Raw genomic sequence first — 12,500 nt, 5'->3', positions numbered from 1 at the left:
GTATACATATACGTGTACATGTATATGTATACATATATGTGTATACATATATGTATATACGTATACATATACATGTGTGTATGTATACATATATGTATATACATATACATGTATATGTATCCGTATACATATACGTGTAAATGTATATATACACTTGTACATGTATATATACATATGTATATATATGTGTATATATATGTATATATACATATATTCACATACATATATATACATATATACACACACACACATATATATATACATATATACACACACACACATATATATATATACATACATATATATACATACATATATATATATATATACATATATACACACATATATACACGCATATTTATACATGTATACATACATATTTATATATACACACACACATATATACATACATTTATATATACATACATTTATACACATACATATAAATATACAATTTATATACGTATTTATATATACATAAAAACATACACACATATATATATATACATATATACACACATATATATACATATATATATATATATATATATATATATATATATACATACACAGATATATATACACATACATACATATACAAATTTATACATACACATATATACACACATATATACATATATTTACATGTATATATATATATATGTATATATACATGTATGTATAACTATACATATATGTATGTATATATACATATGCATATATATATGTATATATACATGTATATGTATGTCCATGTGTGTATATATAGAGATATGTATATATATGTATATATTTAAACATCAAATATGTTGTCTTTGTAGCATATTCAACTGAATATGGGTTATATATATACATATATATATACACATACATATATACATATATATATACATACACATATACATATACATATATATATATATATATATATATATATACACACACATATACATACATATCTACATACATACACATATACACACATATATATATCTATACACATACATACATACATATATACATATCTATACATACACACACATATATATATATATATATATATATATATATATATACACATATATACATATATATATATTAGGGGTGTAACGGTACACAAAAATTTCGGTTCGGTACGTATCTCGGTTCAAGAGGTCACGGTTTGGTTCATTTTCGGTACAGTAAGAAAAAAACTAAATATACATTTTTTGATTACTTATTTAACAAATTTGCTAAATCTCCAACCAAAAATAATTTTCTTAGTGGAATATTTGATGTGAAGTAATCGGAAAATTGGTAGGTCAATAATTCATAATAACATTGATTTTGATTCAATATTATGTTTTAAACAATGACGGTTTGAAAGAAAAAAAAACAGCTTTGTTTTATTAGTAAACGTTGCAAGTTTTTCTAAATGACATTCAGCCCTCAAGATTTTTTATTTCACTTTTGTTTATGTTTTTGTTTATTGTAATAGTTTTTTTAGAATGTGCCGTGGGCCTTTAAAACATTAGCTGTGTGCCGCAATGGCCTCCGGGGCCCACTTTTGACACCCCTGTTATAGAAAATAAAAAAATAAATCTGATTAATCTATGAGTAAAAAGCAGAGCCTGGCGACGCATGTACGTTTATCATAACTCTCTCGCTCTCTCTGTCTCTGCCTCTCCCTCACGAATGCTGCTGCGTGCACAATTTGTTTTCTTTTTAACCCCTTCTTAACCCTGAACTTACATTGAAAATACACACAACCATAACTTAAAATGCCGGACATTCGAGGCTTTTAAGAAACTCCACCTGGACTGCGGAGGGTCAGTCTATTATATACCTTGATCACTGCTAGCATGCCGGGTGTTGTTGTTTTTTTGATTGATTGAAACTTTTATTAGTAGATTGCACAGTACAGTACATATTCCGTACAATTGACCACTAAATGGTAACACCCCAATAAGTTTTTCAACTTGTTTAAGTCGGGGTCCACGTAAATCAATTCATGGTGCCTCGTTGTGCATTGTTTACACAACGTGCAGTGCGCTATTTAATATGTCCGTGTCGTTCAATACACCTCCGAATCGAACCGAAACCCCCGTACCGAAACAGTTCAATACAAATACACGTACCGAATTTCATTTCACTCCACTCAGATTGGATTTGTAGTGTCGTTTGGCTGGACATTTACTGTTTTTAAAAAGTACCAACATTTTGTATCTCCATCAAGGTTTGTTAAAGTAAATATACTTTATTTTGATAAAGTTCCGACAGTTGATGAACTAAATATATTCCATACTTGCATATTGGAATGCATAAGAAAATCCAGATGTTAAATTGGGTACATTGTTGTGGGAAGTTGGTTCCCCTTAAGATTGTGACTATCACAATAACGTGTTGGTGCTTTAAAATGTTTAGGTTTTGCAGTTATTTGAAAAAAAATTTTTTTTTTAACTGGCGTCATCTAGCCCCCCCAGCTTGTCAAAATATCCCCAAACTTATCTTTCGTTTTTGCTGCAAATATTTTTGTTTAATCATTGTTTTTATGTTGATGTTTTATAATTCATTACCAGCTCCCCCACCTTGACATTTTTCAAACTTGCGGCAAAATTGGTTATTTAACTATTATAGTTTTTATGTTAACATTTTATTTTTCATAACCGGCGTGGCGGTGAGAGAGTGGCCGTGCGCAACCCGAGGGTCCCTGGTTCAACCTCGTCACGTCCGTTGTGTCCTTGAGCAAGACACTTCACCCTTGATCCTGATGGGTGCTGGTTAGCGCCTTGCATGGCAGCTCCCTCCATCAGTGTGTGAATGTGTCTGTGAATGGGTAAATGTGGAAGTAGTGTCAAAGCGCTTTGAGTACCTTGAAGGTTGAAAAGCGCTATACAAGTACAACCCATTCATTTATATTTATTATTTACCCCTAACATATATATATATGACGCCGAAATTTTGACTCTGACCAGATTATTTCAAAAAATTTGAAAAAAGTTACAATCCTAAGAGAAAAAAGTTGCATGATTTGATGAAAATGTTTAAATTGACAACTTTTTCCAGAAAAATAAATTTGTGCATTACTTCCAAAATATACAACTTTGTGGAATTTCCCAACTCATCTTAGCAGGAAAAAATATGTTAATTAATTGTCAACGCAAAAAATAAGAAACATTCTAAAAAAAAACCCAAAGAATACACTTTTTTTCTGACACCCCTCCATCCATCCATTTTCTACCGCTTATTCCCTTTCGGGGTCGCGGGGGGCACTGGCGCCTATCTCAGCTACAATCGGGCGGAAGGCGGGGTACACCCTGGACAAGTCGCCACCTCATCGCAGGGCCAACACAGATTATTTGCAGAACTTCACTAACTGTCGGGAAATTATAATAATGATACAACTTTTAGGATATTTCTATTCAAAGTGTAACACCACGGGCGACAGTTGGGTCTTACCTGAGTTGAGTATTTTCCCCGTAGACGCTCGGCCTGGCATCCTTTATCACATCCTCTCAGCTTCCTCTCCTGCTCCAACTCCTTCTGGAGGCGCTCGCTGGCCTCGTCCGCCTCCCTCATCTTCCTCTCCCAGTCCACACGAAGGCGTTCTATCTCCTTGCGAAGGTTTCTCTTGGCCTCCACGGCCTCACGCAGGCGGCCCTTCTTGGCCACTTTCACAAACTCCAACTCCTGCACAAAAAGTAGTGTTTGTCAAGAGGAAACTTCAAAAAAACAACTTACATTTTGGAAAAATATTTGACAAAAAGGGACTTTTTTTGGGGCAAAATTAAAAAAAATAGAAATGGTCTTTTTTTTCTTGTAAAATATTACAAATGAATTTAAAAAAAATGTCTGCTTTCTAACCTAAATGTTAGTTTTTTTCCCCTTAAAATATACAACTTTTTCCACGAATAAAGTGCTACTTTTTTCTCAAAAATGACACTTTTTTTATTCAAACAATTATTTTTTTCCTCCAAATAATTGTATTGATCTAAAAATATGTCTATTTCCCTTTAAAAAAATCATATATTAGGAATGCACAAAATATCGATTTCCATCCAAATTGCCATTCTTATTCATCCCGATTTCAAAATGTTTCATAATGTTAAAAAAATAGATTAAAAAAACTTACAATTAAAAATACCATTTAAATTTAACTTTTTTTAAAAATTTATATAAGAACCAATATTTAAAAATATTATTTTAGGCCATCTACATGCAACCGGAAGGGGCTTTTCTAATAAGTTTCATTATAATTATCAAAACAAATAACACTTTAAAAAACAAACAATTATCATACTTATTAAATGAATTAGAAAAAGATATATATATATTTATTTATTTTTTTTTTTTTTAAGTTTTTTTTTTTTTACAAAGAAAAAAAGGATATATAATAGGGGTGTGAATCTTTTGGCACCTAACGATTCGATCTGATTTACATTCTTGTGGTGACGATTTGGTTTAGAATCGATTCTCGATTCAAACTGAATATTGTTTTTCTCCCAAAAAAAAAAAACAATAATCATGCTTATTATATGAATTAACAAAAGCTATATATAAATATATATATATATATATGTATATATATATGGGCTTCACGGTGGAAGAGGGGTTAGTGCGTCTGCCTCACAATACGAAGATCCTGAGTAGTCTGGGGTTCAAATCCAGGCGCGGGATCTTTCTGTGTGGAGTTTGTATGTTCTCCCCGTGACTGCGTGGGTTCCCTCCGAGTACTCCGGCTTCCTCCCACTTCCAAAGACATGCACCTGGGGATAGGTTGATTGGCAACACTAAATTGGCCCTAGTGTGTGAATGTGAGTGTGAATGTTGTCTGTCTATCTGTGTTGGCCCTGCGATGAGGTGGCGACTTGTCCAGGGTGTACCCTGCCTTCCGCCCGATTGTAGCTGAGATAGGCGCCAGCGCCCCCCGCGACCCCGAAAGGGAATAAGCGGTAGAAAATGGATGGATGGATGTATATATATATATGTGTATACATACATAGATATATATATATATTTTTTCTATTTTTTTTTTTTTTTACAAAGAAAAAATGGAAATAGAATAGAATAGAATAGAATAGAATAGAAAGTACTTTATTGATCCCTGGGGGAAATTCAGCACCACAGTTTGCTCACAATAAACAATAATAATAATTAATAATATATGACATATATTACATATATGGTATATAATATATGCATATATATATATATATAATATATATATTCTACATTTAAGTGCAGTCAAGAAGGAACATATAGGGGTGTGAATCTTTTGGCACCTAACGATTCGATCTGATTTACATTCTTGTGGTGACGATTCGATTTAGAATCAATTCTTGATTAAAACTTAAAAAAAAAAAATATATATATATCTATATATATAATTTTTTCAAAAATATGCAGCTTTTTTGAGTTAATGTGACTTATTTCTCAAAGGTATAATAGCAGGACTTCTTCATTCATGTAAAATTACCTGAAAACATCTTTAAAATGGGCCATTTTTAATCCCAAATATAAACTCAAGGTAAAAATTATTAGATTTTGAGAAAAATACAACTAAAGACTTGCTTTTTGATGCAAAGTGAAGAAAAAAGGTGTTTACCTGCTGCAGGCCGCGCTTGGCTTGCACGGCGGCCGCCAGCTTCTCCTCCTGCTTGAGCCGCATCCTCAGCACCTCCTGCAAAAACTTTTCCCTGGACTCTTTGGAGTCCAGCCCGGCGAAGAGCGTCTGTCTCAGGGCGTCCATTTCGGGGCAAACGTGTCCCGACATCCAGGCGGCTCCCTCCTGAAGCTGAGGGGTCAACGTCTGGGGGGCGCTGCTGCAGGCTGAGGCGGGCGAAGCGAGCGAGGACGCCGCGAGTGGACCTGCACGCAAACACTTGCACTTAAAATCAAGTATTTTCTATCATCCTGCAAACTACACAATTAAACCTCGTCTAGCTTTTTTACGCCATGACAGCAACCTTCAAACGAACCATTTGCCTTATTACAAGAAAAATATTAGTATTGGGCTGAAAAGGAATGAATAATTTTGTTTTGATAGCAACATGGAGGATACATGACAGGATACATTTCACATTTTAATATATATAAATAATATATACAGTATGTCATGTAATCATATAACTAAACATGAATACAAATAATCCAAAATATGTACAATTGCAAGCATTTGATTCAAAGGCCAAGAAAAACCTAAACCTCTTAAAAGTAAACAAAGTAAAACTAAAATCTACTATTTGGAGCACAAAATTGCCACATCAATAAACATTTATATTTAATATTTAAATTTAAAATATACATTTCTAAACATGAATGTGCAAAACCTCAATTTATATTTGTATTTATTTTTTATTTTTACAAATTTAATAGTATAGATTTAAAACCTTTATTGTAAATACTCAAATATTATAATAAAGTAATACAATATCGAAAAATAATTTTCTCATTAAATAACCTAAATTATTTTAAAATGTTAATACATAATATATATTTTATTGTATTATATTTAACGATATAAAAAAGATCATAAACTGTTACTTAATGTGGCACAAAATTGCCACATTAATAACAATTAATATTTAATATTTAAAATTAAAGTGTACATTTCTAAAAATTAGTGGGCAAAAGCTAAATTTACATTTTTTTCCTTTTTTTTTTACAACTGTAATAGTATAAAATAAAAACCTTAATTATAAAATAATAAATATATAATATTGTATGTTAACTCGTTTTAAATTGTTAATATACAATATATATCTAATTGTAACATACAACAATTGCCACATTAATAACAATTAATATTTAATATTTAAAATTAAAGTGTACATTTCTAAAAATTAGTGGGCAAAAGCTAAATTTACATTTTTTTCCTTTTTTTTTTACAACTGTAATAGTATAAAATAAAAACCTTAATTATAAAATAATAAATATATAATATTGGATGTTAACTCGTTTTAAATTGTTAATATACAATATATATCTAATTGTAACATACAACAATATAAAAAAGATCATATAATGTTACTTAATGTGGCACAAAATTTCCACATTAATAAAAATGAATACTTAATATTTAAAACTGAAGTGTACATTTCTAAACATGAATGTGCAAAAGCTCAATTTACAGTTTTTTTATTTCTTATTTGATAATAGGGACGGCGTGGCGCAGTGGGGAGAGTGGCCGTGCGCAACCCGAGGGTCACTGGTTCAAATCCCACCTAGAACCAACCTCGTCACGTCCGTTGTGTCCTGAGCAAGACACTTCACCCTTGCTCCTGATGGGTGCTGGTTGGCGCCTTGCATGGCAGCTCCCTCCATCAGTGTGTGAATGTGTGTGTGAATGGGTAAATGTGGAAGTAGTGTCAAAGCGCTTTGAGTACCTTGAAGGTAGAAAAGCGCTATACAAGTACAACCCATTTATTTATCATTTATAAATTTAATAGTATAGATTAAAAACCTTAATTATAAAATACACACATTTTACAATAAAATAATACAGTATGGAACAAACATTTTTTCACAAAATAACCTAAATCATTTTAAATCGTTAATATATAATATACAGATATTTTATTGTATTAAATAACAATATAAAAAAGATCATATAATGTTACTTAATGTGGCACAAAATTGTCAGATTAATAAGAATTAATATTTAATATTCAAAACACACATTTCTAAACATAAATGTGCAAAACCTCAATTTACAGTTTTTTTCTTTTTTTTTTTTACAAATTTAATAGTATAGATTAAAACCTTAATTATAAAATACACAAATATTACAATAAAATAACACAGTAACAAACATTTTTTCTCATAAAATGATCTGAATTGTTTTAAATTGTTAATGTATAATGTATTTTTTATTGTATTATATAACAATCTAAAAAATATCATATAATGTTACTTAATGTGGCACAAAATTGACACATTGATAAAAATTAATATTTAATATTTAAATTTAAAATATACATTTCAAACATGAATGTGCAAAACCTCAATTTAAACTTTTTGTATTTATTTATTTTTTTACAAATTTAATAGTAGAGAGTTAAAACCTTTATCATAAATACTCAAATATCACAATAAAATAACACAATATCGAAAAATTATTTTCTCAGTAAATAACCTAAATCGTTTTAAAAAACGTTAATACATAATATATATTTTATTGTATTATAAATAACGATATTAAAAAGATCATAAAATGTTACTTAATGTGGCACAAAATTGCCACATTAATAAAAATGATTATTTAATATTTAAAATTAAACTGTATATTTGTAAACATGAGTCGGCAAAAGCTCAATTTAGAGTTTTTTTTATTAAATTTTTTTTATACATTTAATAGTATAGATTAAAAACCTTAATTATAATACACAAATATTACAATAAAATAATACAGTATCTAATAAATATTTTCTCATAAAATAACCTAACTCCTTTTAAATCGTTAATATATAATATATATTTAATTGTATTATATAACAATATAAAAAATATCATAAAATGTTACTTAATGTGGCACAACATTGCCACGTTAATAAAAAATAATACTTAATATTTATAACTAAAGTGTACATTTCTGAACATGAATGTGCAAAAGCTCAATTTAGTTTTTTATTTCTTTTTTTTTTTTTTTACAAATAGTACAGATTAAAATCCTTAATTATAAAATACACAAATTTTACAATAAAATATTACAGCGACAATTTTTTTTTCATAAAATAACCTAAATCGTTAATATATAATATACGTGTATTTTATTGAATTATGTAACAATATAAAAAAGATAATAAAATGTTACTTTATTTATGTAATTAACATACAATGTTAATTAATATAGAGGATTGTGATAATGAGCAATGCGAATGCAAATCAGGCCCAATTTGGAAGTACAATGTTTATTATTATCAATATTAGTATTATTATGATATCACTTTGTACACATTTTGAATGCCTTGATTATAATTTTTTTGTTTACATTACTAAGCATATTGTTATCTTTTTAAAAAGGTATTTATGTTTAAAAAAAAAATCATATGCTGTGGTTGCGTAGACAGCAGTGCTGTTCCACTTTTGACCACCAGATGGAGCCATCACACAGCACCTGTGAGCCTCATTTCCTGTCTGAGTTTAAAAGTGCGTCAATGAGGGACTGAGGTTCAACGTCCACGTGATAAAATCCACTCACCATCGTCGCAGTCGTCCACATCGATGTCTCCGTCCGTGTCCAGGTCGTCCAGGCTAGACTGTTTGATGACGGCCTGCAAGTCGCCAATACTCTGTTCAGCTCGGGCCCCCCTGCTGGGAGCGTGGCGGTCCCCGGGATGGACCTGGGGAGCCCGGGGCTCCTTGCACTTGGAGTTGGACCTGCAGAGGCAAGAAAGGTGTGTTTGGACATGCACTTTTACAGGAGACTATCCTGTCGACTATAGCCTGTCAAATATCCGGTTAAATCCTGTCAACTATAATGTGTTGACTTTCCCATTGACTATAACCCGTCGACTAATCTGTTGACTATCCTGTCAAAAATACCCAGTTAATTATATCCTGTCGACTATCCCATCGACTCTATCCTGTCGACTATCCTGTTAACTATACCCCGTTGACTATGACCTGTCGACTATCCTGTCAACTATATTGTGTTGATTTTCCCATTGACTATAACCCGTCGACTAATCTGTTGACTATCCTGTCAAAAATACCCAGTTAATTATATCCTGTCGACTATCCCATCGACTGTATCCTGTCGACTATCCTGTTAACTATACCCCGTTGACTATGACCTGTCGACTATCCTGTCAACTATATTGTGTTGATTTTCCCATTGACTATAACCCGTCGACTAATCTGTTGACTATCCTGTCAAAAATACCGTTAATTATATCCTGTCGACTATCCCATCGACTGTATCCTGTTGACTATCCTATTAACTATATCCCGTTGACTATGACCTGTCGACTATCCTGTCAACTATATTGTGTTGACTTTCCCATTGACTATAACCCGTCGACTAATCTGTTGACTATCCTGTCAAAAATACCCTGTTAATTATATCCTGTCGACTATCCCATCGACTGTACCCTTTCGACTATCCTGTTAACTATATCCTGTTAGCTATATCCTGTTGACTATGACTATAACCCATCGACTATTCTGTTGACTATCCTGTCAAAAATACCGTTAATTATATCCTGTCGACTATCCCATCGACTGTATCCTGTCGACTATCCTGTTAACTATATCCCATTGACTATAACCCGTCGACTATCCTGTTGACTATCCTGTCAAAAATACCCTGTTAATTATATCCAGTCGACTATCCCATCGACTGTATTCTGTCGACTATCCTGTTAACTATATCCCATTGACTATAACCCGTCAACTATTCTGTTGACTATCCTGTCAAATATACCCTTTTAATTATATCCCGTCGACTATCTCATCGACTGTATCCTGTTGACTATCCTGTTAACTATATCCCGTTGACTATGACCTGTCGACTATCCTGTCAACTATATTGTGTTGACTTTCCCATTGACTATAACCCGTCGACTATTCTGTTGACTATCCTGTTAAAAATACCCTGTTAATTATATCCTGTCGACTATCCCATTGACTGTATTCTGTTGACTATGACCTGTTGACTATCCTGTTAACTATATCTTGTTGACTATGACCTGTCGACTATCCTGTCAACTATATTGTGTTGACTTTCCCATTGACTATAACCCCTCGACTATTCTGTTGACTATCCTGTTAAAAATACCCTGTTAATTATATCCTGTCGACTATCCTGCCAACTATATTGAGTCGACTATCCCATTGACTGTATTCCGTCGACTATCCTGTTAACTATATCCTGTTGACCATGACCTGTGGACTATATCATGTTGACTATCCTGTCAACTATATCCTTTCGACTAAATTCTGTCAACTATCCTGTTAACTATAGCGTGTTCACGATATCCTGTCCACTATTCTGTCGACTATGTCCTGTTGACCATTATTCTGTCAACTATATCCTTTCGACTATATTCTGTCAACCCTGTTAACTATAGCCTGTCAACAATATCCTGTCCACTATTCTGTCGACTATTTCCTGTTGACTATATCCTGTCCACTACTCTGTCGACTATATCCTGTTGACTATATCCTGTCCACTATTCTGTCGACTATATCCTTTCCATCATCCTGTCAAGTATATCCTGTCGACTATTCTGTCAAACATATCTTGTTAACTATGACCTATCCACAATTCTGTCGACTATATCCTGTCAAAAATACCCTGTTATTTATATCCTGTCGACTATCCTGCCAACTATATTGTGTCAACTAACCCATTGACTGTATCCCGTCGACTATCCTGTTAACTATATCCTGTTGACTATGACCTGTGGACTATATCATGTTGACTATCCTTTCAACTATATCCTTTCGACTATATTCTTTCTTGTTAGCTATAGTGTGTCCACGAAATCCTGTCCACTATTCTGTCGACTATGTCCTGTTGACTATATCCTGTCCATTATTCTGTCAACTATATCCTTTCAACTATATTCTGTCAACCTGTCAACAATATCCTGTCCACTATTCTGTCGTCTATTTCCCGTCGACTATATCCTTTCCATCATCCTGTCGACTATATGCTGTTGATTATTCTGTCAAGTATATCCTGTCGACTATTCTGTTGACTATCCTGTCAAAGATAACCTATTAATTATATCCTGTCGACTACCCCATCGACTGTATCCTGTCGACTATCCTGTTAACTATATCCTGTTAACTATATCCTGTTGACTATGACCTGACGACTTTCCCATTGACTATAACCCGTCGACTATTCAATTGACTATCCTGTCAAAAATACTCTGTTAATTATATCCTGTCAACTATCCTGCCAACTATATTGTGTCGACTATCCTGTTAACTATATCCTGTTGACTATGACCTGTGGACAATATCCTGTTGACTATCCTGTCAACTATATCCTTTCGACTATATTCTGTCAACTATCCTGTTGACTATAGCGTGTCCACGATATCCTGTCCACTATTCTGTTGACTATGTACTGTTGACTATATCCTGTCCATTATTCTGTCAACTATATCCTTTCGACTATATTCTGTCAACCCTGTCAACAATATCCTGTCCACTATTCTGTCGTCTATTTCCTGTTGACTATATCCTTTCCATCATCCTGTCGACTATATGCTGTTGATTATTGTGTCAAGTATAACCTTGTCAACTATTATGTCAAACATATCTTGTTAACTATGACCTGTCCACAATTCTGTCGACTATATCCTGTCAACTATACCCTGTTGACTAAATCCTGTCGACTATATCATGTTGACTGTCCTATCCACTATATCATGTTGACTGTATATTGGTGACTATTCTGTGAACTATATCCGTTCGACTAGATCCTGTTGACTATAGCCTCTCCACTATCCTGTCGACTGTTGACTATTTCTTAAACTATATATTGTTGATTATATCTCTTGACTACA

At 32.5% G+C, this 12,500-nt stretch overlaps 1 protein-coding gene across 2 annotated transcripts in view; it reads right to left on the bottom strand.

The window, feature by feature from the left end:
- The window catches only part of LOC133543970 (ski oncogene-like), a 134,380-nt gene that overhangs the window by 10,525 nt on the left and 111,355 nt on the right, over positions 1–12,500 (bottom strand). For both annotated transcript variants that reach the window (XM_061888937.1, XM_061888929.1), the window contains exons 4-6: positions 9,179–9,357; positions 5,585–5,847; positions 3,439–3,669 (exon numbers count right to left, since the gene is read on the bottom strand). In XM_061888937.1, coding sequence (XP_061744921.1) covers positions 3,439–3,669; positions 5,585–5,847; positions 9,179–9,357 — 673 coding nt within the window. The remainder of the gene's footprint in view (positions 1–3,438; positions 3,670–5,584; positions 5,848–9,178; positions 9,358–12,500) is intronic.

Source organism: Nerophis ophidion, linkage group LG02 (assembly GCF_033978795.1).
Source record: "Nerophis ophidion isolate RoL-2023_Sa linkage group LG02, RoL_Noph_v1.0, whole genome shotgun sequence".
Taxonomy (NCBI): Eukaryota; Metazoa; Chordata; class Actinopteri; order Syngnathiformes; family Syngnathidae; genus Nerophis; species Nerophis ophidion.
The sequence above is the reverse complement of the archived record's forward strand: the minus strand, read 5'-3'. Positions and strand labels throughout refer to the sequence as shown.